Source organism: Psammomys obesus, unplaced genomic scaffold, assembly GCF_907164565.1.
Source record: "Psammomys obesus unplaced genomic scaffold, mPsaObe1.curated_primary_1811, whole genome shotgun sequence".
Classification (NCBI taxonomy): Eukaryota; Metazoa; Chordata; class Mammalia; order Rodentia; family Muridae; genus Psammomys; species Psammomys obesus.
Window position 1 is genome coordinate 4,467,193 of NW_026589732.1, and position 26,566 is coordinate 4,493,758.

At 39.1% G+C, this 26,566-nt stretch overlaps 2 protein-coding genes across 3 annotated transcripts in view; one reads left to right on the forward strand and one right to left on the reverse strand.

Moving 5' to 3' along the window:
- Positions 1–12,386, reverse strand: part of Erp44 (endoplasmic reticulum protein 44) — a 90,847-nt gene extending 78,461 nt beyond the window's left edge. The window contains exon 1 of the mRNA XM_055605323.1: positions 12,168–12,386. Within this exon, the coding sequence (XP_055461298.1) occupies positions 12,168–12,224 (57 nt within the window). The 5' untranslated portion in view covers positions 12,225–12,386. The remainder of the gene's footprint in view (positions 1–12,167) is intronic.
- A 234-nt stretch (positions 12,387–12,620) lies between these two features.
- Positions 12,621–26,566, forward strand: part of Invs (inversin) — a 139,317-nt gene continuing 125,371 nt past the window's right edge. For both annotated transcript variants that reach the window (XM_055605247.1, XM_055605248.1), the window contains exons 1-2: positions 12,621–12,761; positions 15,868–15,997. In XM_055605247.1, coding sequence (XP_055461222.1) covers positions 15,892–15,997 — 106 coding nt within the window. In that variant the 5' untranslated portion in view covers positions 12,621–12,761; positions 15,868–15,891. The remainder of the gene's footprint in view (positions 12,762–15,867; positions 15,998–26,566) is intronic.

Genomic DNA, 26,566 nt, shown 5'->3' on the forward strand with positions numbered 1-26,566 from the left:
ATAAATATTACCAACAACCCAGCTATGAAGTTCTACCTGAGTCAGATCAGCACAGAATGCAGAAGGAAAACACTGGCAAACATCACACATAGCAAGCACATGTTTGCCAAGTGCTTTTTAGCTATGATAGAATGTTCTAACATCGGATACCTTACAATCATTGTTTGACAACACTGCAGGCTTACTGTTCCCTAAATGTTCCTGGGACACTCCCACATCAAGGACCCGAACACTGGTTAAGGTCCTGGACTACAAAGAGGCTCCCACAAAGATATCGAAATGACTGATTTCCCTATTTCCTTCAAGGCTTACCTTCCCAGTCTTGACTCCCTGCCGGAGACCTGTATCTTTCCTTTTTCTGGCATTCTTAAGAGTATTCTTAGAAAGTATTTTATTTGTGTGATTTGAATGAGATGGCCCCCACAGGCTCATATATTTGAATGTTTGGTCCCACTTGGTGGAACTGTTTGAGAAGGATTAGGAGGTGTGGCTGTGGTAGGGGAGGTGTGTCAAGTGTGGGCAGGCTTTGAAGTTTCAAAAGCCCATACCATTCCCAGTGCCTCGGGCTTGTGGATCCAGATGTGAGCTCTCAGCTACTACTATGGAACCATGCCTGCCTGCCACCATGCTTCCTGTGTTAAGTCATGCACTTTAACCCTCTGAAACCCTAAGTTCCCAATAAACTTTTTCTCCTGTAAGTTGCCTTGTTGTGGTGCTTTATCACAACAATAGAAAAATAACTAAGCCAATCTGTAATAAGGTATACTTGAAATAAAGACAAAGAATAAAGAGAATTCTTACCCCTTTTTTAAAAATAAAACCATAGCAGAAATGTGCACACCACCTCCCATGCATCAGAAACAGTATCTGTGCTGTTCCTCAAAAGTCAACAGGACAATAGAGGTGGTGACAGGAATCAGAAGTGGGAGGCTGTGAGTCAAGATATGTGGCCAGCAGCAGGTGAAGTCACTTTAATAATGATAAAAACTTTATTTTCAGCTCTGAGACTACCCGAGAGACATGACAGAGGCATGTACTTGTCACCAGTTAGCTTACATCTTGCTATACTCAGACTAGAACTCCAGAAGTAAAACTTAGAGGAAATAAAAATATCCAATCACTTCTCTCAAGGGTAACTTTAACTCACAATGCTTATGTTACACTTCAATCTGTTCTTCAAGCAAAGACAAGATTTCACTGCTGCATTAGTGACTTGTTTTTTAAAGTAGCCTTTCCCCTAAAACTTAAATTGCAATAAAGCAGCTAAACAGGACAATCAGTAAGCAATATGAAATCAGCTATTTAAAGACACATTTGTAATCTATACTATATCATTATATCATAATTTATTCATCATTTGCAGTAGTTTGCTTTAATCAAAAAGTTGCTTTTTAAAACACATTAGTCTACCTTTATGATCTCATATAATTTCTAGTCATCTTTAAGTAAAGAGAAAAAGATGTACATTAACCTAGATTTTTCAAATTAGACGATTAACTCCTAGCAGAGTGTGGTGGTGCATGCCTTTAATCCCAGCCCTTGAGAGGCAGAGGCAGACGGATCTGAGTTTGAGGCCAGCCTGGTCTACAAAGTTAATTCCAGGACAGCCAGAGCTACACAGAGAAACCTTGTTCTCAAACACAACAATAAAACCATTAACTCCTGGCAAAGATATTGTTCTAATGCCTGAAGTTAACAATTAAAAAAATATCAAGAGACCAGTTTTTATATATAATTTTATTAAATTACATATATATTATGTATAATATATATACATATATATTAAATTATATACATATACTATACAATGGAAGTATATTCTTAGTAAATCTCTGAAAAACTCTTGCCTGGTTCTGTAAACCTGGTCAGGAACCCATGATGGTGGGTGAGTGAAGGGTATCACAGAGCCTAGAAGGGAACCTATCACTATTGTTTTGTCATGGTCACACTGTCAAATTGCTTTCCAAATACTATTTCTTTCAAGATTTTGAAAATAAAAATATGTGTTTGAGTGTTTGCACTCATGTATGTACACTACATGCATGCAGTGTCCATGGAGACCAGAAGAAGGTATTGAATGGCCTGAAACTGCAGTTACAGACAATTGTGAGCCATTTCTAAATGGGACAGCTATTATCACCCCTTTTAAAGCTCAGGGAATATCACAGAAAAAGAGGGGAAAACCGTAGGAGCCAGGAGTGCTTTCAACAAAAAAGATGGCTGCTAGTGTGGCATACCCACCCATTGCACGCAACTCACTACAGCTGTAGTTATCTTCAAAAGGTCTGTACAACATTGGGGCCAACAACATTTCATCATGGATAAAATGAGATCCCGTCTCTCCCTGTGGGACTACGGTAATTTCTGGTTGTCGAGAGGTGTCATTTTCCTCAGTGGTGTAACCATAGAGAAGTTGCCTTTGCCCCATGTTCTCCCACTCACACTTCAGCAAGCAACTTCAACTAAACTCAATGGGTCACACACAAAAAGAAACAGGGAAGCAGAGGGAGAACTGTTGAGAAGGGTTCTGGTGGGATAGGGAAGGGGATAAGAAAGGGGTATAGATGTGAAAATAATCAACTCATAAATGTATGAAACTGTCACACAACAAAATAAAAATTTTAAATTTCTCCTAAAGTATCACTTAGCAATGTAGACCTCAGATGAGAGTTTAGCACGGAGATAAATTGCAGAGAGTCAAACCCCGAAGTTAGTTACACTGCTCTTGAATTGGGGTGGAGGGCCCCATAACCTATTCAATCCTATTTAATAGTTAACACAATCAATATCTCAAGGACAGTGACTAAATGAGTTTATAAACTATGAGAAGAACTAATATTAAGACTCAATTTCTTACTTTCTTTCAAGACAGGGCTTCTCTGTGTTGCCCTGGCTGTCCTGGACTTTCTTTGCAGACCAGGCTGGCCTTGAACTCACAGAGATCTGACTGCCTCTCCCTCCCAGAGTGCTGGGATTACAGGCGTGAGCTACTGCACCCATCATCAAATTCTCATTTTCAAATGCTAACTTTTATTCCTGGCACTTCCCTAACTCCCTAACAAACAAAATACAAACCTGTGCTGATTAGATTACTGTTATTTTCCAATTTATCACTGCCCCTTGAGCAGATAAGCCCTAAAAATTTCCACACCCATCAGAGATAGTGTTTGAGTCATTTTCTTCATTCTTTACCTCCTTGCAGTCTGGCTCAAGAACAGTACATTCACATCCATACAGGGGACTCCATGATATAAGGGAATGTTCCAGAATGTACAGCGTTCAACAGCAGCTTTTTGACTTAAATATAGCTACTCTGACTCGGAGTACAAGTTTTATTCAATTTTAATAAATGCTAACTTGGTAACTATAACTTCAGCTGTGACTCTGCACATGCCCAATTCACAGTTACCAGGTGAAGTAAGACACTCAAGCTCAAGCCATACTGTAAAGCTCTTATGATTTCTAAAGACATTTTCCTCAAAGCTCTTAAATTCAATTATCAAAGGTCTCCTTCCAGAGTACCCATCTTAAGAAATGGAACAATCACTGGCATTCATTCTACCATGAAGCCTAGTTTACTTAGTTCAAATACTACTAAAATGTTTTTCCTAGGAAGTTTCTTGGGTCTTTTTCAATGCTTTTCTCTATTATAGTCTTGTCTTAAATGTTTAAAATTAAGAGCCAGTATAGTGTGTAATTAATTCTACATGATGATAAAATCACAGACTGGAGAAGACTTGCAAAGCAGTTCGGATTTTTCTCAGTCCTTACAAGAAAAACTGAGGCTGAGATCTGGGACATTACATAAGACCTCTAAGATCTTATGCTTTCCTATTCCTTCTTGAATGAAGCCATCTGAATGTTCATTAGAATCCACTGAAGACCATGATTTTTTTAACATGTTTTTCTAAATTAATCAACTGTTAATGAAGCTGGCCAAAGGGTTTGCTAGCTTTTTTAGAATCAATTCTAATATTCAGCCATGTCAGCAGAAAAAGACAAGATTTCTGGAAAAAAAAAAAAAAATCAGTGACACACACACCGGTATTCAATTCATACAAAAAAGTCATTATGGTATTAAAAGGCACAACCTCTTTTCTTCATTCTACTGAAAACTAAAAATTACCCCATGCATTTTCCTCTTCAAGATAATACTCAAATTCTTCTTTCTCCAGGGACCTGGAGATTTCCCACTGAAAAATAATTTGTTCCCTACAGATCTGTTTAGTTGTATCTCTCAAACTTTAACATACATTTAAACCATTCAAGCACACTCTTCCAGTGCAGGCTGATCCAGTAGTTCTGATGTGAAGCCACTTGACTCTCATCCATACTTCTGAGAAGTTTGTGCCAATCACCAAAGGCATCTCTCTTGCTTCTGGAATTGTAATTATGTACACACAGCTTCTTTCTCTAAGCGAAACACAGGGTTCTTGAAAGCATGGGATATATCTTAATCACCTTTATCTCTTTCATAGCAAATGGCAAACAAATGGCAAACAGGCACTCAAGAGACAGAATGTACTTCAACCAAGGACCATACATGGAGATAACCTAGGACCCCTGCACAGATCCATGGCAGCTCAGTATCCAAGTGGGTTCCCTAGTAAGGGGAATAGGGACTGACATGAAATCAATGGCTGGCTCTGTGATCACCTCCCCCACCAACCCCCCCGAAGGGAGGAGCAGCCTTAGCAGGCCACTGAGGAAGATAATGCAGCCAGTCCTGATGAGACCTGATAAGCTAGGGTCAGATGGAAGGGAAGGAGGTCCTCCCCTATCCCTGGACTTGGGGAGGGCCATGGGAGGAGATGAGGGAGGGAAGGTGAGACTGGGAAGGAATGGGGGAGGAGGCTACAACTGGGATACAAAGTGAATAAACTGTAATTAATATAAAAAAATAAAAATTAAAATAAAAAAAGAGACAGAATGTATAAGCAAATGTATAACGGTGTAAAGGAAGCTCCTGCATCCCGGGATGGCACTGTCCCTCTCTAGAATCAAGGGCAGACTAACATGGATAGATGCTGGGGAAAGTCAAACTGCTTTTAATCACTTCCTTGATTAGGTGAAACAGCAAGTCAATATTCTCTGTTGGAAAACCTGTGGCTATGCATGTTTTTCCTTATATAGATACGAGGTGGACGGTATAGTCCTATAACTTGCTAAAAAGATAATTTTTTTAAAAGAAAGTACAAACCAAATGTCTACAGTTAGAGTAAACTACAAGACTATCTTTTCTAAAAGAAAGATTCAACACATAAAAAAAAAAATTACAGAATCCAATCTGTTTATCTTACAAACTTAAAAAATTATTTTTTGCTTGTTTTTTTTTTCTTTGTTTTGTTTTTGTTTTTGTTTGAGACAGAGTTTCTCTATGTAGCCTTGGCTATCCTGGAACTCACTCTGTAGACCAGTATGGGAACTCACAGAGACTGCCCTACTTCTGAATCCAGAGTGCTGGCATTAAAGGTGTGAGCCACCACCTGCTGACTTAAATTTTTATTTATATTATTTATCCAAGGTTACAGTGTTCAGTAAGCAGGAGAGTTAAGACTGGCATGCAGATGCCCTGACATCCATTTTTCACACACTTGAATAAACACAATAAACAAGCAAATGAACAGATACCTTCAGTTGTTCTTTACAGCTTGTTAGAACATTTCTTCTGAATCACTGGAAGAGTTATCAAGCCTTTCAAAAGAGAATATATAATATGCACAGAAGAGATTGAGGGCTAGAGTGACGGCTCAGTAAGCAAAGTGAGAGCCTGAGTGAATCCCAGAATCCACAAAGAAGTGGCACATGAGAGCAATCACAGCACTGTGCAGGTGGAGATAAGCGCAATCCTGGGCTCACTGGCTGGCCAACACAGCATCAGGCCAGTAAGACGACCCTATCTCAAAAGAGACAGCGAGAAGCAGACGGCTGAGAAACGACAAATGTTACCTTCTGACTCCACATGCGCAAGTCACATGTGTGTGTGTACATGTGTGTGTGTGTACACATGTATAAGATTCATTTATGTTTATAATCAAAGAATTATAAATTCAAATTAGTTTTTTCTCTATTAAAATGACACATTTGCATGACCCATGAAATACAGTTATAAGTTCTATTTTGAGATTTGCAGCAAATATCTTTCAATGTATTGCTTTTGTACATTTTAAAATCCTATAAAAACAAAACAACCAATAATCTAAGTATCTTGACAAAAGGTAAATCACAGCGCATCTAAAGACAGAGCACCTTGAAAGGCACTTAATACCCTGGCAACAGTTTAGAAGTTTTCTGTAACTGTGCCAATGAACATCTTTTCAAAGGCTTTTACAAATATCTGCCCACCAGACCAATTACTGAATTCAGGCTGTTTTTCTCAGAAGCGTATTTCAGTACATCTTACTCTTAGGTACGCCACACGATTTAATAAGGATGTTAAGAGTTGAGTCAGTGTCTGAACATGCAAACATAAGCACCTGTGTGTACACACTCATGAGTGTGCAGAATTCATGTGATAGAAGACCAATAACTAGTTAGGAAGATGTTTCACACAGAAAGATATGCAAATCATCTGTACACAGTAAGAAAACCTTCAAACATCTCTTACAAGAAACAAGGTAAATGAAATGCCACAGTGAGAAATGCTCAGACCTACTCTGGGAGGATTGTAGAAAAATTTTCCTACATTGTTGGTAAGACCACAAAATGGCAAAACTCCAGAGTAGTGGTGTTTCATGATATCCAGCAGTACATACAAAGTTCCAAGTACTGTCCATTTCTTTTCGACCACTGGCAATTTCGCTTCACTTACAGGAATGTATCTCACAGGTACACTAATCAAAACTGTATATGCATAAGCGAATGTTTGCAGAACTCTTCGAAACAGCAGAAAAAAAAAACTGAAACAATAATAATCTAAGAACACTAGCTAGTGGAGTACAAGCAGTTAAGAACCTAAATTCAATTCCCAGAACCCCCATAAACAGTCGGGTGTTGGCACTGTAAACCTGGTCAAGAGCCAGAGGCTTGGGAACGTCATAGGCCCCTTAGCCGGTCAATCTAGTCTAATGAGTGAGTTCCAAAAAGTAATGTTTTACGAATAGGACACGTCAGCCTGTCTTCTAATACCCAAATTCATACCCATAGCTTTGTGCTGCTCCTAGCCCTTCTAGGAAAGGTTCTTAAAGCTGAGGGCAGCAGTTAATGCAGAGGCTCATAACCAGTCAAAGTGCCAATCATAGGTGATAGTGGAGTAGTCAGTCCTAAATCTATAAGTATAAATATAAATAATATAAATACAGATATAAACTGCCTCCTCCAAAGCGCAGGGAACGTTGTGAAAGAAGAGGGTGGAAAGATTGCAGGAGCTGAAGGATAAGGTGCTATGCCACAAAAAGATGTATTATGAACACAAAAGGCTGCTGCACTCATGAACTCACTGCAGTGATGACCTGCACAAGGCAGGATCTATCAGCATCTCCTCATGGGTGAGGAGGCACATCAGGTCTCACTGCTCTATGATGGGCCACTAGCACCTAGTCACTGATGGGGAATGGGGTGTCATTTTCATCACTGGTACATTCATCAAAAAGTAGCCCATGCCCCAGTAAATAATCTCCCTACCCATATTCATGCAAGCAGTCCTAATTAAACTCAGTAAGTCATACACACACCCACCCACCCACAGACAGACAGACAGACACACACACACTCTCACATTTTCTTTAAAAGGCATTATATTTGAAAGTGAACTTCTTGGGATGAAGGGTTTCAACAGAAAAGCGAGGAGATGAAAGTGGATAATATGGTGGAAATGGCTGGAACACAACATACACGCCTGTGTGAAACTGTCAAATAATAAAGTAATTAAATTAATTCTTTTTTATTTTTATCTATTTATCTTTTGTGTATATTAGTATGAAGGTGTCAGATCCCTTAGAATGGGCATTACAGACAGTTGTGAGCTGCCATGTGGGTACTGGGAATTGAACCCGGGTCCTTTGGAAGAGCAGACAGTGCTCTTAAACACTGAGCCATCTCTCCAGCCCCAAATTAAAATTCTTTAAACTAAAATTTAAAAATCAGGCACAACTTTATAGTCCCAAAATTGGGTAGCTGGAGACTAGGGCTCTGTGGCCAGTTGGCCTAGCCTAATTAGTGAGTTCCAAGAACGTGAGAGACCCTCTCAAAAATCAAGGTAGACTGCATTTAAGGACAATGTCTAAAGATGTCTTCTGGCCTCCTGATTATCCATATACGCGTACCCTCCAACTTATAAACACACACATACACACACACACTCACACAAAGGCAGAAGAGTTCCATCTCAACACCTCTAAGATAAAACTTTTAGCTGGAAAAGGTATTTTTAATATGTATAATTTAATCAAACTAGAAAAACATATATACAGACATAAAAGCAAATAACTTAAATTAATTTTTAAAAAGACATGCCCTTATAAAAGTAAAAACGTACTATGTCTTCTTACATTAGAAGGTTGGTAAGAGTAGAATAGACAAAAAATCAGAATTGACTTAACACAGTTTGGCTGGCTTTTAAAGATCATGAATTTTACATGATTTATGAAGTAAATAAATTTTTAAAATTTTAACCTGAAAGATAAATAATCAAAGTTAGCAATGAATATTGAGCTGGTGGTTGTGAAACCACAAAAATTAAATTACAGATTTCTATTAGTAAATACAACAGAGAAACTTCAAAACCACATCAAGAGGCTACAATTAGTAATACCAAGAATGTGAGTGTTCTATAGTACAGTTCCTAAAAAAAAAAAAAAAAAAAAAAAAAAACAAGAGAGAGAGAGAGAGAGAGGAGAGGAAGCTGCAGACTTTAGACTTTGACACTTTGGGTAGCACAGTGTGTGCTTGGGACGCCCAAGGCCCCGGACTCAATTCCAAGCACCCAAGAGTTACAGGAGACACACAAACAAGCCAATTGCCATGCAGAGGAACTTATTTGGTTCCAATGTGATCAATTAGTTTTTAAAAACCAGGAATACTCAAACACCAATCTGAATAAATTTATAGGTGTGATAATAGTGTTGGGGGGAGGAGTTAAACCAATGTCTGGACCCTATGAGACATACCTGGTCTACGACCCAGGCAATTTTCTGTTCTTGTTCATTTGTCTGCCTGTTCTTAGAACAGAACCCAGGGCACTAAACTGCATTTTATTAGCACTGTCTCACGTGATTGCAAAGATCAACCGCATAGTGTACACCATGGGTATAAAAAGGATAAAAACCCACCTATTATGAATCTAATTACATGCTTCCAACATCACTTTTTTTTTAAACACTTGAACATTTTCTTTATTGTTGTCATCAATTACTAAAACTGACACATAAAAATCTTTAAGAAATAAATGTAGCAGAATCTAGAAGTGTTTACTTGCTAATTACTAATTACAAATTAATTACCTAGCTTCCTAAACTAGGTAATATTTTCTTGGCTTCCTGTACATTTTGAAAAGAAAAAAAAAAAAAAGGACAAAGCAAAGGCATTAACTTATACAAGCACAGAACTATCAGAGCTAGTAACAACCTAGAATCTTTGAACCTAGTAATCAAAAGATTAGTGAGACATCTTCAATAAACCAACTGAAATAAAGGGTTATAAATCTCTAAAGCACAGTTTACTCATGATATCTGAAACACCTCCATTCTGATTCAGCCATCTCTTAGCTCTCATTTTAAAAACTTCCATACCACCCGTCCAGAGAGAATATGGCTAAGAAACAGTTAAGCATGAAAGAATCTATTTCAGTTCTCAATCAACCTAACTCAGACACAAAGTAGAAAAGGCCAATTAACACGTAGTGGGAGAGTCATCACACCAAGTGCCTGTGAGTAGCTACCCATGCAGACGAGCTTTTAAAGCACAGCGATAGATTCTAGAATACTTCTGAGATCAGGGAGAAGACAGCTACTTGCCTCCTGAAATTTAGTGTTATAATTTCAGCTATTATTTTTATGAACCCTACAAATTTAAGCAGATATTAGTAGCTCTTTAAGACTGAAATACAGAACTGGAGGGATGGCTCAGAGGTTAAAACTTTAATGCAGAGTGCTTCTTACTGTGGTAAAAGAATATGTGATGATTAGAGCCAACAACTTAAGGGAAAAGTGATGACCTAAGCAAAGTGGGAACTGGAGTTTTCTGTCTGTGAAAGGCACCAAGTTGAAGCCTGAAGGGAACCCAGAGGATTATTCATTAAACAGGTGGGGATAGTGAATAAGCAGGTTCCATCACACTGACTGAATTAGCAGTCAGACAAGCTACTCACTGTTGCGATTAGACAGGTGGTTTATAAATATTTGCTAAACTAGTATAAGATTATTAGAACTAAGTAAGTAAATACCACGTTCAAGTTGAGCCCAGTTTGACTTCTCCTTGTTTATGAAGACTTTTCTCGGGCTTTGTTTTCCAGCCCATTAATTTGCACAGGAATTCTCTAAAATGGCTTCGTGTTCCTAGTCCTCTCTTCTACCTTTGCTTAGGAAGATAAAAACACAGTGTGCTTTTAACTAGAGTTTAGCAAAATGTAGGCTTTATTTGAGAAGAAATCTTCATTTAGATATTTAACAGGATTGATAAATTCTCTTTAAAAAAAAAGTGCACACTACATCAAAATAAATGTTCTCATTCTCAAACTTGACTCTAATGACACCATATTCCTGAGTAACGTTTCTACTTTTCAGTGTCTTAAGATTTTTTATTTGAATTTCAGGCACTTAAGAATAATTTCTAACAGGCAGCTCTTTTTTATGATGAGGAAAGATTAATAATTAGTGTCCTTAAGAAGTGTATGGCCTCTAATGGCATTACTGCAAAAGTTCTAGAACGTGCCACAGTAAATAAAACTACACAGACACACACTCATACACACAGAGTTCCTTCATAAAGAAGCAATTTACTGTTGTACAGTCACACGTGCTAAAAAGACATTATATGCAGCCTTGTTTATGCACAAATTGAGCCTTCAAAAGTATTTTCATTTAGTTTACATCATTTTATTTTGAAAAGAAGTATTATATATAACTTTTAAAAATGGCTTTCAAGTCATAAAGAGAGAAAAGTATTTAAAGCACAAACGCTAAACTTTTTATGTGATGTGGTGGAATATGCACTACAAATTAAGAAATCTATTTCTAGGCTCAGTTTTGCCTATAACCAACTATACAGCTTCTTGTAAGTTTATTATTATTCTTAAGCTGTGAAGAAAGTAATTTATATTCAACGATGCTAACCTTTGCTTTCTAAGAATCTACCACAATTCAAGCAGTCTCAAATACTGTCATATTGCCCAATTAAACTCCTCTCATTTTCCCACATGAAATCAGACCTTCACTTTTGTCTCAATTTGACCTTAAGAAGAGGCCAACCTAAACCACACATTCAAGAGATACTTCGGAGGAAGAAGAACTGAGGAAAGATTCCTTTCTAAAATGGGATGATGCCGGGCAGGCCGGGAAGTACGAAGGACAGATGTAAGCAGAAGCTGGTTATTCTCAAGTCAAGAGCACTGACAAGGATATACGTGTGCTTCGGTGAGGGAGATGAGTTGCAACAAGGCTTGCAAGAGGTCCTAGAAGAGCCTGTCAGATAATCCACCTTCCATCTTTTAAAATTCCTATTCTCCCAGTAGACACCAAACCTGTCTCCAGTTCCGGGTTTCCAACCAATCATATGAAGCCACAACAGAGGGCTTTGCCAGCCTGTTTCGAGGATCCAGAAAGAGATTCTCTCAACCCCAGAACCTATAGACTTCACACCCTTCCCAGAATGGGAGAAAACATTAAAGGTATCCTGGGCCCCAAGCAGGTCCTCACGTCCACAAAACTGAAACGAACTCCAGGGGCCTCGGCGTGACCTCCCACGTACCACTCCCCCAGGGGGAATTGTCCTATTTGCAGGTCCCAAGACCAGACAGTGGTTTCCCAGGCCTCGTGGATCGCGGGCGTAAGAAGCCAAAAGAACCGGAGAAAGTGAAGGCAGCGCCAGGGGGTGCAAGCCTCGCCAGTGTGTGCACGCCTCGCTAGCAGAGGAGAGTCGAGGCAAGCAGGGGCAGCACTGTTCCCCCTCGCGGAGGGCGGGAGGCGGTCAGGGATACGGTCGGAGGGTTTGTCATCCCCACATACACTCACCAAAAGCAGCAAAGAGCATCTGAGGTCTGGTAAAGATAAGAAGACGGCAGGATTCATGGTAACGACAAGGGTCCACGGCGGGGTGAGGAGGTGGCGGCTGGAACTAGACCGGGTTAGAAAAGGGCTGGGCTCCGGGGCCGGCAGCAGCGGCACCTCGTCCTCTCGACCCGGAGCTCCAGCGGCGAACACCCGGGACAACTTCCAGAGAGGCCTCTCACGCCCTCACTTCCGGGTCCTGCCCACCTCCAAGCACCTCGGGAAATGTAGTCCCATACGGCTCTCACTGACCATGCCACGGAGAGCTGGAACTCTCTTTCCCAGTAGGCCCTGGGCCCGGGACGACCGAGCCAGCTGCGCGCGGGGCTCTTCGGGATTGGAAGGGGCAGCGTACGGCTGCGCCTCTGGGAGATGGGAACTACAATTCCCAGAGTGCTGTGCGGCCGAGTGCCTCAGGCCACCTCTTCTGAGCTCGCGGGCTCTGTTGTCGTGGGGTCTTGTCCCAGCAGGCGCAGTTGCCTGGCTTGGCAGGAGGGGCGGCCCCTTGGGGTTCGTGCCTCCTGGGGCCGCCCCCAGACGCCAGTCCTGGAGGCAAGGGTGAGTAGAAAACGGTCCAGCACGGGCGGCTCGGCTACGACGGCGAGCATCGCCCCGGCCGCTGCTGCAGATTCTTGGCCCGCCTGCTCTGAGGTGTGGCCTGAGCCTCCATCCCTGGCCTCCACGCTGCTGCCCCTTCTTTCTGCGCTACTTCCTCCGTTATATAAGGAGAACCACCACTGGGGCTTCAATGACTTAGCCTGGGCTGCTTCTGAGGGTCCGTGCAAAGAAGAAAGAAGGGATGGGAAAGCATGTTGTAAACCGTAAAGAGCAGTGCCTAAGTGACAGTGACCACTTCTTGCAAAACAGTTAGGAATTAATCAAGTAGTAAAAGATTTTAACCTGGTGACCGTTAGCTTTCCAGAATTTTCTGTGAACACCCAGCCAGGTCCATGTGCCTGGAAAGTTAGCCATATCATCACTACCTAGCACACAGGAGGCATTCTGCATTTGTGGTTCTCTTTACTCCTAGTCTTTGCTTCAGTTTTCCTGCTGCCTGAGGTGGCCTAACTTTCTCTTTCTGGAGTGCCATCTCAAGTGACACCATGTCTGACATTTGAGTCTCCTGACACCTGTCACAGCCACCAACCCTTTCATCCTACCCTTTTTCTTTTTTTGTGTGTGTAAGCTCAGCACCACTACTTTTGCATAGTAATAATTAGAACGTTTAATTGCACAGACTTATAATTATTTAATGATGATGGTATATATACATTTTATAGCACTAACAAAGTGGCTTTGATTCCTTTCTATAAAAAAAAAATATTTATTGGGAGCAGCAATGACAATAGCATTTCTGTTAAAAAGAACCCTAGAGGAATGGCTTTCCCAGGATGACAAAATTAAAGTGTAATGGAGCCAAGACTCTTCAGTCTACTACTTCCTAATGCAGTGGTCTTATCAGTATACTGCTCATCTCATTCTCTGACAAAACCCAAGTTTAGTTAGGAAATGGCTGTGGTGGTACATGCCTGTGCTCCCAGCACTTGGGAGGCTGAGACAGAAGGATCAGGAGTTGAAGGCCATCCTGGGCTACATAAAAACTCCCCACCCAGCCTAGTCTTTACATTTTAAGACCCTGTCTTGGAAGAAGAAAGTGAGGGGGGAAAACTCATAATTCTCTGAAGTTAAGCCTTGACCTGACTTACCCTTGGACTTAGTACTCACCCTGTGACATTTCATTCAATAAACATTCACTTGGCACCAGCTGTATACCTATTACTGGGCTGCTAAAATTAAGATTAAGTATATATAACTAGTATAGAGATAGATATAACTATTTTAATAGTTTGAAAGTATTCAAATAAGTTTTGTTTTGTGGCCTGGCATGCCTAAAACTCTGTTCACTTTGGATCCAAAATGATGTTTTAGAATTCAGAACAATGCCTAGAATAGTTGGCACTCCACTTGTTAAATAAAGGACATCGTCAAACCTTTTAATTTTTCATATTTACTAAAATCTAAAGAGTTGATGTAGTCTAAAGACACACTGCTGTCATTAATGCAACTGGACCAGGAACTCAGATGTAGTCTCCTACTATGTTTTACCGTAATTCTTGTTTTGTAGTTTCTCTCAAGTGATGTTGATACAGTCCTACATATGACACTCTTTGTTCTAATATGACAGACATGCTCAGACACAACAGAAGTGTCTCACAACGCCATCCATGTTTTATGCCAGCATATTAACTCACATTGTCAGAAAATTAAAGAAATGGAAAGCTAAGTTTTACTATAATTTAATATTTTCTAAATTAGAACAATTCAATAATCCTTGTTAGTTGTGAAAGAGCTATGTCAGAAACATAGGCAGGCCTTTTTGTCTTTCTACAATGTCATATTTTAGTGAACCACAATAAACTCACAAGGTATAATGGTTATAATGGTAGCCTTTTGGTAGATAATCACACCTGCTTTGGTAATCTGGCCAAGGCAACTGCTGATTATTTTTATTCCAATCTCAATTACTAGTAGTACTCACATATCAAATGGCATACAATAAATATGCACAGATGTAGTTTATAGAATGACTACAACTTAAAGAAGTATGACAAAGTGTAAGAGATTTAAGAAATGGGCTGATAAAAAAATTCAAGTAGAGTCTGTCTTTATCAGTAACAAACCAAAACAGCCACAGAAAGCAAGCTGTTGCTCTTCATATCAGACCACATGAGAGTCAGGGTGTAGCTAAAAGATATAGTCAGCTGCAAAGACAAGAGGGGTAGAATCAGATTAGAACAAGTACAGTGAGTTCAGGTCCAGACAGGTAAGGAGGTGGATTGGCAGATAGCAGGCAAGTAGGTCAAGTCAGCAACCAGGGACCCAGCAGAGCTGAGGCTCCAAGAAGAGTTGAGAACTCTATCTGCCAGTCTTTGACATACACACTAGGTCTCAGAAGATAGGTTAGTGGGGCCACTGTTACTACATTGCTAGGTGTCTTCCACTTCATGGAGTCCAGGTGAGGAGGTTAGAGTCCATCCTTGGTTTGGTGTGTCCAATAAGTCCTTGGGGCTGGCTTCTTTGGTATGATCTCCATATGCTCACATGCTTCCATGGTCTCATGGAAAAGTTTATAGCATGGCACCCTGTTTGCTCTCAGGAGTAAGTCACTTGCCAGTCTGCATGGGAGGTACTGGGCAGGAATGAGCACTTCCACGAGGAGCACCATCACTCTCTATCCTCAAAATAGTTTAAAAGCTGTCAATAAAGCGGAGTCTCTCCAGGCAAAGCACGGGCTGAAAAACCACTATTTTCCACAATATGGAGTAACTTAAACAAGGCACCGTCTGACCGCAACAGGTATTCTGTAGAATCACATCACCTGTATTATTAATCTTAGGAGTCTTGCGACGTTTAATCTCTGTGCCTACTGTGAATGTCTTCTCATTCCTTGAGAAAGATCTCTACCCAATTCTCTTATTCTTCTGTTAAGCGAGTTGTACAAAGGCCATCTGCTTTTCCATGTCAGAGCAGTTGTAGGAGTGAGTTTTAAAGTCCTATTTAAATATCAGTAATAAATCCTGTTTATAAGACAGGTTTTAGCACTGATTAGAAAGGTTTTAGAAGTATTTTCTGCTTGTACTCACTGTCTCAATCGTTGTTTCAGGTCACTCAGGTTGTGGAGAAAACTATGAACATATCAGAGAATGTGCTCTCTACTGGGCCCTCATTAGCATCTCAGGTTCATGCTGCTGCAGTTAATGGAGATAAAGGTGCCCTCCAGAGACTCATCGTTGGTAAGCAGTGCCCTGTAAACTTAGATGCTGTACTTGGCTGGGGATATGGTTTATTCAGTAAAGCATCTGCCACACAAGCATGAGGACCTGAGTTGGGATCCCTAGCACCATGCAAAAGCCAGTGTGGTACATCTGTAATAGCAGATGGGAGGATCTGCAGTGCTCATGCCTGGTCAGCCTGGCTGGGTTGATGAGATCATGGCTCAGTGCCTGTGATATAGCTCAGCAAGTAAAGGCACTTGCTGCCAAGCCTGACTGCTTGAATTGGATTCATGAGACCCACCTGGTGGACGGAAGGAGGGAAACAACTCATGCAAGTTCTCTGACTGCCACATGGGCACCATGGCATACGTACACTCTCTCTCTCTCTCTCCCTTTCTCTCTCTCTCTCTCTCTCTCTCACAAAATGAAGACATGAATGTAATTTTTAAGGAAGAAGGTAGAGAACAGTTGAAGATGACACCCAGCACTGACTTCTGGCTTCCATACACACATGGGTACATACACAAATACAAAAGGAATACTAACTAATAAAAACAACTCTGGCCTAAGAGAGTTTATTGATCATTTAAATTTGCAATATACATAAACATTTTAAAGAAAATATAATTGTAGTTATATTTTATTCCAGTACTTGGACAAGAAAGAAATTAAATACTAAAGGTTCAGATAATGGATTAGGATGAGGTGAAGATTACTTGATAAATTAACTATCCAATATACTCAAAGAATTAAGTTTTTAAATAACTTTGGATGATTTAAAATTATTCATTGTGCTTCTCTGTAATTTATATTAATTTATGAATAAAAGTCCAGTGTGAGAGAACAAAATGAGTATTGTAGAAAATTAAAGCTAAAATGGCTAAAAACTTTCCAGAATTGTCAAAACCCCCAACCCACATAGTCATAAGTCTCAAAAGAGAACAAATAAAATTAAAATAAATATTTTTATTTGTAATGTTTGTACATGCTTGTATTTGAGATGTTATGATTGATTACTTGGGCAATAAATTAAAAAAATGCAAAGCGTCATACTTCTTCTTTAGAACCTTTTCATCTTATATTCCATTTTTCCATGACCTCCTACCTGTGAACTCTAACCTCTTGTAAGCCTCAAGAATATTTTCTGGTCTTTGGTACTTCTCACTATACTTTCTATTCTTTCGCTGCCATCCCTCCCCACCCCATACCATTTTGCTTTGTTCTCTACTAAAACTCAAATTTTGTATACACTACAAATATTTCTCTCCCTCTATCGGACATTATCCGCATTTCATCTGAGCTGCCTGCATCCACAGTTCCTCTTGGAACTTGATATCTGGGACCTCTCATCACCCATTTGAATGCTATCATTGAACAAAATCACTTCCAGCTCACTTAGTAATGAAAAACAGTAGTTTCTCCTCTTCCCTGAGCCTTCAACCCATTATCTTCCCTAGCTTTTAACCATAAGTTTCTCTCTTTATCTCTCCCTATTCAGTCTTGATTACATGGTCTATGATTCTAACTTTCCCCTGGGAAAATTCACTTTGTTGCTCCCATTTTGTTTCACCTGGCTATCATACTTCCAAATCTGGGTGGACCTGATTTATGTACCCTTGGCACCTACAGAGCACTCAGACATAACCTGAAGATTTATAATATGCCTATTCATGATCCTGCTTCAAATAATCTCTCTACTTAACTCTATCATACCACAATTCTCTGTTGTCTGCTGAAACCTCAGCTCCCGATTTCTCCTCCTCCTCTTCTCAGATAATACTAGAGAAAATGGGGCCATTAAATAGGAACTTCCTCATCGTGTACAACAATATCTAAAAATACAGGAAAGTATATGCCTCTTATCTTGAGACAGATAGAAAGAAACACATATAACTTATATGAACAACTTAACAAAAAACTATAAAGCAGCTGGAGAGATGGCTCAGGTTAAGAGCACTTAACTGTTCTTCCAGAGGACCTGAGTTCAATTCCCAGGAACCACAGGCTCACAACTATCTATAATGAGATCTGGTGCCCTCTTCTGTTGTGCAGGTATACATGCAGACAGAATATTGTATACATGATAAGTAAATCTAAGAAATAAAATTAAATATAAAAAGAACTATAAAGCAAAATATCTGTAACCTCTATCTAAATTAAAGAACAGAGCACTCAGTACCCTAAGAGTCATTTATTATCTTGACTGTGTTTGTTTGAAACAACATTTCATTTAGCCCAGGCTGACCTCAGCTCCCATGTAGCTGAGCATGACATTGAGCTCCTGATCCTCTACCTTCTCCAGGCTGTGAGTTAAGCCTGCTCTTGTAGTGTTTCCTTTGTTCTTTATTTTCTTATTTTCTTTTTCTGAGAGTCAAGTCCAGGATTTTGCACATATGAATACGTTATGCTCCTACACCTATCGTGACTTTATAATAATCATGCTGTTGTTTTGCCATGTTTGAATTTTCACTGAATATTTCAGCTCTGCTTGAGCTGGGGAAAAAAAAGTCTGTGTGCTTACCCTCTCCCCTGGTTTATAAACTCTTTAATTTCTTGTCATTGTGCTTGGAACAACATTTAAAAGATCACTTGTACCTCTTTGCCCCTCCAGGCTCACCTTGCACATTTGTTTCCTGGGAAAACTTGTTTCCTTTCAGTTTCTCAATTCTGCCAAGCTCTTTGCCATCTCAGGGCTCTTACCAGCTATTGTCTGCCTGCCTAACTTTCAATCACCTTCATGCGCTGTACCATACAGCTACTTCTTCAAAGAGAACTGCTCCAGCAAGCCAATCTCACTTTACTCTCCTCATTGCATTCTCTCCTGGCACTCCATAGGCTTCCTTTACAGAGTATATAACTGTATTTGTGTGAATGACTATTTGAACGTCTTTCCCTTCCACATAATATAGTAACTTCTGCCAGAGTAGACTCTTTAATTCATTACCATGTCTAGCACAGTACTTGACACATAGTAAGCATGTGAGAAATATTTGTTGCAGAAATGAGTAAATATTGTAATGTATGTAATTATCTTTCCTCCCCAGTAGTCTGTGATTACCTTGAGGACCAGGACTACAAGTGAATTGAGTTGAATTGAATTGAGAGACAGACTGAGACAAAATTCCCTAGGGAGGCAGTTTTTTAATCAGAGTGCCACAAGAAAAAAAGAACCATATAAAATGAGGTCTTCATTATTTTAATGAAAACTACAATCTTCTAAAAAGACAAAATGTGGGATGTGTTGTAAAGTAAAAGCACACAAGCCCATTCATATAAATTAACTAAAATGTTTCATTGTAAAACTTGAAATGTTTCTATAGTTTAATATACCCAAAAGAAAATTCTTAAATTTTAATTTAAAGTTAATTTAAATTCTTAAATTAAAAAGGGTAACATGTGACAGGAATAGAGCTACTATGTTTATTGACTGACCCCTGTATTTTCTATCACCTTGGCCAAGGAACTCCTGACTAATTACTGCATGAGGAATGCTGCTAGTCTTGTAGACATTGTGCCATTGTGTTTGCTGTGCATAAAGCCACACCTTTATTCTGTGGCATTCCCCAACTTGTGTGTGTTCATGCTAAAATATCTGTTCTGTTTCATCTTAAATTTCTGTCTATTTTAAACATTACATACCACATGTTTCATAAACAACACTAAATATATGCTATATCTCTTTCCTAAACTAATGTCATAGTACTACTGATGAATTATTTTTCTTGGATCTTTGTTCACCAACTGCTCAGTGACTTCATTCACTTTAGCATTTTCTGTTTTCCCATCTCTGTTTCCATGGAGAAGAATGCCAATGATGCGTTTGAATCCATGGAAACGGATGACTGTCTCTTTCTACTTACACAACTAATTAAATCGAACACTTTCTGAGCTGCCCATTGTCCTGGAGGCAGACTGAAGAGGCCGTCTCTGAATGAAACGTGTTTTTAGTAGCAGTCCTCGCTACTAACCACAATGCTGGCATGGATGCTTTAGCATTCTCCACTTTCTAGATTACCCGCTGACCCATCTCACTGGCCCAGCTAAAGCTTTTATTATACTGTCGACCTTCCAAGCAAGCATAATTTCTCTGAATCATTTCCCCATGTAGCATCTCTGAAGAATTTAGATATGAAGTGATCTGTGTAAGTGGGAGAGTCCGGGTACTATTTCAAGTATTTTTTTCCTTTACCTTAAATATTAAATTTAGTATTTTATAAAATATAAAATGGTTGTAAAATAAAATATTTAACAATTTATATTTTATAAATCTGATTATTAAAGTACAGTTGGCCCTCTGTGCCCTGAGTTATACAGGCACAGATTCAACTAACCAAAGACTGGAGATATTTGGGGGGAAAAACTTGTCTATACTGGATAAATACAGACTTTTTATTGTCTTTTTTTTCTAGACAGTATTCTAAAATGACTGTAACTTTTACATTGCATTAGGTATTATAAGTAATGTAGAGATAATTTAAGATATATGAAAGAACACATGTAGGTCCTATGTCAATACTATGTGTTTTTAGTATAAAGGACTTGAGCATCTACAGATGTTAGTAGCAGGAGATCCCAGAACCAGTCACTCCTGGACACCAAAGAAAGACCATGTACATAATTATACCTGCTAGTATTAGTAATAAAATTAGCTCACCTTCAAAAAGTCATGTTTTATGTATCACTTACTATACTATGTATTTTGCAGCTCATTAACATATTTAACAATACATTTAAAGAGTTTTGGGTACTCATATTAGTTATTTTGTAGGTGAGGAAATTGAGAAGTTAAATAATTTGTCCTATATGTAGCAAAACTGAGAATGCAACTAGTAGGTATGATTCCAGAATGCATACTTCTATCTAGTAACCATGGGACTTCACCATATGGGTACATGTTTCTGTACTCACGTGTACTTCCATACTTAAATGTAGGGAATAAGAAAGAGCTCAGTAGCCTTGGGCCTCAGCTGATGAACTGATTGGTTACCTAGACTAAATTAGTCTTGACATTGTGTTTGGGGGAGGACTGAGAGGTGGACAGGCCGTGTGCATACACAAATGGGGTGCGTGGAATATAGACATTTTGGGAAGTGTGGTAAAGCTTATAGACCTATTCTCAGGAAAAAAAAAGTTGTCTAAAATAAAATCTACAGGATTTCAAAGGAAAGCCAGTACAGTGACATATGGTTATTACATGTTTTAATATTATTAAATATTATATAGCAATAGTATTACTTTTGGAACATATTCAACAGTGAAATCTGGTGACAGGTGTCCCAGCTGTGGTAATTCTGAAGTAGTGTTAGAGGCGCAAGTGATCTTTAAGATGTTTGTAATGATTATAATAGAAAAAAAATATTTTAAAGCATTTTTTAAACCCTGGAGTACCCTCAATGACAGCAAATGCCTTCCCAAGACTGTGACATCATGAAAGTGTGCAGAAAGAAGTGAAGGTAAATGACCTAATACACCCATGATGCCGTGTGACAATGACATGTTAGAACAAGCAGTAGGATATCAGTGGAGAACCCTGGTTATGTGTGCAGAGCAGTGGTGTGATACAGTGGTTGTGGATTGGCACAACTGTCACTGCTAGTGACAGCATTCCTTTTAATTAGAGCTGGAGCTCAGGTTTTTTCATAGGCCAGCCCATTAGATTCTGCTACTTCAAGTAGCCTTGCCATGACTGAGTGAGATGGAATAGAGTCTTTCTGACACAATTCCACTCAGCCTTCAGAGTTATACTCAGACGCTGCAGAATGCCAGCCTCAGCTAAACAAGCCCCAATTGGTCATGAAAGAGAAGCCATCCCCACAGCTACCAGAATAATGAAAACCACAAGGCACACTAGCCAGATGCTTCTGTGTTAGCTGTACCTGAGAATGCCAGCCTCTCTCATAAGCTCCACCTCTGTAACAACATGTTAATGTTACTTAAAATTCCCAGGCATCAAAATACTTTATTTGTCTCCAGAATATTATGGACTTAACTAGTATTAACTAATGTTATAATTGAATAAAATAGGAAGAGATTAGGATAAATAGATAAAGCCCTCCCTCAGGTATCCCTGATCTCCATAGTATTTTCATTGCTCAGAAAGTCATTATGTGTGCCCCACTCTAACCTACCTCCAAGCGACCCAAGACAGGATCCATTAGAGGTTGCTTTTTTCTAATAGTGAATAAAGGATATATACTTTCAGTTTCCTCAAACAGACAAATTGCATCAAAGCCACAACATATTGAATAGTGGGGAGCATAACCCAATTAAAGTTTCTGGTTTTGGAAATATAACCACTAGTTAAACAAAAGCAAAGTTTGTCAGGGATTGAAGTGAAATGCGAAGTTTCCCTGTATCACAGGAGACAAAGGAGGAGGCAGCTAGGAGCCTTAGAGTTCTCTCCTGGCTAGCAGAGGAGTGTGTTAGTCTCATGGTGCTGGCTAACTTTGACTCTGAGAACTTAATCAGTTAGCATTATATCCTTGACTTTCATCATTCACTCTTGTGACCACAGTTCCCAGATAAGCTTGTTTTCTTGAGCTCCCAAGGAGGAATTCCTTGTTTTCCCTCTCAGCTGTGCTAGTGGATATGCAGTGGTGTCGCACAGTGGGGCGATTTACATTCCCGTGTATTAATGGTGTAGGCTGTTTCTTCATATTGGATGAAATGTCTATTCACACATGCTGTACATTTTTAATTTCATCATCTGTCTTTTTATTACTCAGTTGCAGGAGCTATTCTGGGGAAAAAAAGCATTATAAGAAAAGTGCTTTGCAAATATTTTCTACCAGTTTATGCCTATCTTCATTCTCTAATAATGTTTTTCAAACATGAAAGTTTTTAAAATAGTGTGAAATCTGATTTGTTTTGCTTATGGGTTATTTGGGGATGATATCTAAGAAATCTTTAACACTGGTTACAAAGATATTCAACTTTGTTCTCTTTTAAATATTTTATACAGTTGTACATTTAAATTTGTGGTTCATTTCTAAGTAATTTCTCTTCTGTGCTATTTATGGACTAAATATTTTTGTCCTCCTAGAATTGAAACGTTGAGATCCTAACCTCTAGTACGATAGTCAGAAGTGATGCCTTTGGAAAATAATTGAGGTTTGGGGAGTGAACTCTCACGCCTGAGATTAGCGCTGTTATAAGGGACACCGGGGAGTTCTCTAGCTTTTTTCCTTTCTGTGTGAAAATATAAAAGTCAGCAGTGTGCCGCTCAGAATAGGACCCTCCCTAGAACCAAACCCTGCTGGCACCTTGATCTCAGATATCCATGCCCAGAATGATGTAAATTAAGTTCCTGTGGTTTACACATCACCCAATTTATATTCTGTTGCTATAACAGCCTAACCTGGTAGCAAAGTATAGGTAGAAAGGCTTTGGTTATTTTTTGGTTTGCCTATGAATGCCCTATCTTTCCAGCTTCATGTTTTTTAAATACCACTCTGTGGTTTGTCTTGCAGTTTTGTTTAAGACAAACAAACAGACAAAACCAATGACTCATCTACATGCAAGTCTATTTCCAATGCTCTCAGATCGGCTATATTGATTCATATGCTATATTGATCTATAGCAGCCCTTGCTGTTACCACACAATTTTCATTACTGTAGCTCTGTGTCTTCAAACAGTACATATAAAGTACTCCAATTTTAGTCTTTCTTTTGAAAATTATTTTTTCATTGCTATAGATGGAAGCCAGTGCTTCTCATGGTAAGTAAGTACTCTACTACTGAGCTATAGCCATAGCCCCTGAAATAAATTTTCATCTTTACATTTTTGCCTTTTCATAATAATTTTAAAAACACATGTTTGTACAAAAAAATTGCTTGGGGGAATTTTTAGTACAGTATCTTAGTACTACTTTATAAGAAAATAACTTTAAAGTTGATTTATTTAACAGATACCATAATATAAGATTTTTCTAGTGCTGCTTAAGAAGTTAGCACAAACAGTTTAAACCAACAAATACTTTCTATCTTCCAGTTTCTGTGGGTCAGGAATGTAGACATTGCTTAGCTGGGCTGACAGACTGGCAGTAAGGGTGGATCTCACCTGAGGCTCAGAATTCTCTTGCAGGTTCATACTGGCAAAATTTACCTTTGTGTAGTTTTAACATCTATGACAGCGTGCTTCTCTTAGGCCAGCAGTTAAGTGTCTTGGCTGCTTCATATCTCTACAACTCTTCTTTCGTCTTGTCTCGTCCTTTCCCCTCCCCTCTCCTCCCCTCCCCTACCCTTGCCTTGCCTTGCCTTGCCTTTCCTCTCCTCTCATCTCTAAATTATATCCCAGGTTGTTGAGGGTACAGCTTGGTGGTAGTGTATTTGAAAAGCATGTACTAAGCCCTGAGTTTGATTCCCAGCACCACAATCAATCAATCATCAATCAGTCAATAAAAAGCCACTCAAGTTAATCTTTATAATTTACTTCAAGTTCAATGATTAATGACCTTAATTATATCTGCAAACCACATCTGTTCATCACAACAGAGATAATCATGGGAATGATACCCTACCATATCTATAGAGTCCCCTCACTTAAGAGGAGGGAATCATACAGGGTATGCATTCTTGTAAGTGGACATCCTAATTGTTGTATTAGTTACTTTTTTATTGCTTTGATAAAACACTATGAGCAAAAGCAACTTAAGGCACAGTTTATTTTGGCTTATGGTACCAAAGGGCTAGATTTCCATAATGGTGAGGCAGACCTGATGCAGGAGAAGTAAGCTGAAGGATCATACCTCAAACACACACACACACACACACACACACACACACACACACACACACACGAAGCAAAGACAGTACACTCTGTTGAAAGAATACCTTGTGTATTAAATGGATACATTGCCTGTCATTGAAAAACCTATGGCCTATAGAAGAGGAGAGACTAGAAGGGACATCTGGCATGCAGGAAGAATTCTGGGAGAGAGCCAGACATGAGAGGTTCATCCAGGAAGAGATGAGGAGGACAGAAGCATGGTAACTGAGCAGGTAACCACCCTCGTGGCAGAAAGTAGGTTAGAATAAATAGGTTATTTTAAGTTATGAGCTACTCAGTGAAGAGCCTAGCTATGTGGCCTAGGTATTTGTAAGTATATTTTGAGTTTCAGGAGTCTTTATTCTGAAAGCTTAGAGCCAGGCAGAAAAACCACCACAGTAGTACTCCACTTTCAGCTATAAACCCTGAAAGCCCACTCCACTGACATACTTCCCCCAGTAAAGCCCTACATACGAAAAGTTCCATAATACTCCAAATAGAGCAACCAGCAGGGGCGAGGGGGCAGATGCAGAAGTACATGAGGCTATGGGGAATATTTTTCATTTAAACCAATACAGGTGCCATCTCTGAACTTTGCCTCCTGCAAAATTAAAAATATCTATGCCTTTACTAGATTGTATCTGCCATAGAATTTATCCATTTCTCTTAGATTAAATGTTTATGGGCATAAATTATATATGCTGTCACCTTGTTTTCAAACTAAATGTCTGCAGTCTGTGCTGATAATTTTTCTTTCATTCCTTATACTGGAAATCTGTTTTAACTCTGGCTTTTGTTGTTATTTTGTTTTTACAATATTGGGGATTGACCGTAGGACCTCATGTATGCAAGGCAAGTGTTCTACCACTGACGACAACACTGTCCCATCTAGTGCAGTCTGCTCGTAATGATCAATTGAATTGCACATTTATTTCATTTTTCAACAGCTTTTCGCTTCATTGATTTTTCTCTGTTATTTTTCTCATTTTAATTTCACTGATCTTTATTCTTACTTTTATTATGTTCTTCCTCCTCCTCGTTTTGGGTTAGATTTGCTCTTCTTAGTATGCTAAAGGAGAGAAGTACAGTTTATCTATCTGAAACAGTTCTTCTGTACTTTTGTAAATCTTCAGTGCTGGATATTTCCTTTAAAGCTTCACTTATTTGTAGGGCAAGTATCTTGTAATGCTTTAATTTTTTTCATTGAATAATAAATTATATTTCAAAACTTTCTTTAAAATTTTCTCTTTAATCCATGGATTATCTCATGGTATGTTGTTTAACTTACAAGCATTTAATGATTTTCTATTACAACTCTATTATTTTTATATTGTATTATACTACTAATTATATGTCTATCAGGGGACACACTTGGTAGGTTTTTAGTCCTTTCTCTTACTCTTCATCTATTTGGAAACTGTTCTATGGTGTTCTAAAAGATTGTATCTGGCTGGCACTGCATAGTGCTCAATAAATATTTGTTGGGTCTTACTGCTTTGTAATAATGTTTGCTTCTTTATCCTTGCAGGTATTGATTTTAGAGATTGTTGGTAGTTTTTTTTAATAAATTTATTTTTTTATTAATTACAATTTATTCATTTTGTATCCCAGCTGTAGCCTCCTTCCTCATTCCCTCCTAATCCCACTCTTCCTCCCTCTTCTCCTTCCATGCCCCTCCCCTACTCTACTGATAGGGGAGGACCTCCTCCCTTCCCTCTGACCCTAGCCTATCAGGTCTCATCAGGACTGTCTGCATTGTCTTCCTCTGTGGCCTGGTAAGGCTGCTCCCCACTCAGGGGGAGGTGATCAAAGAGCCAGCC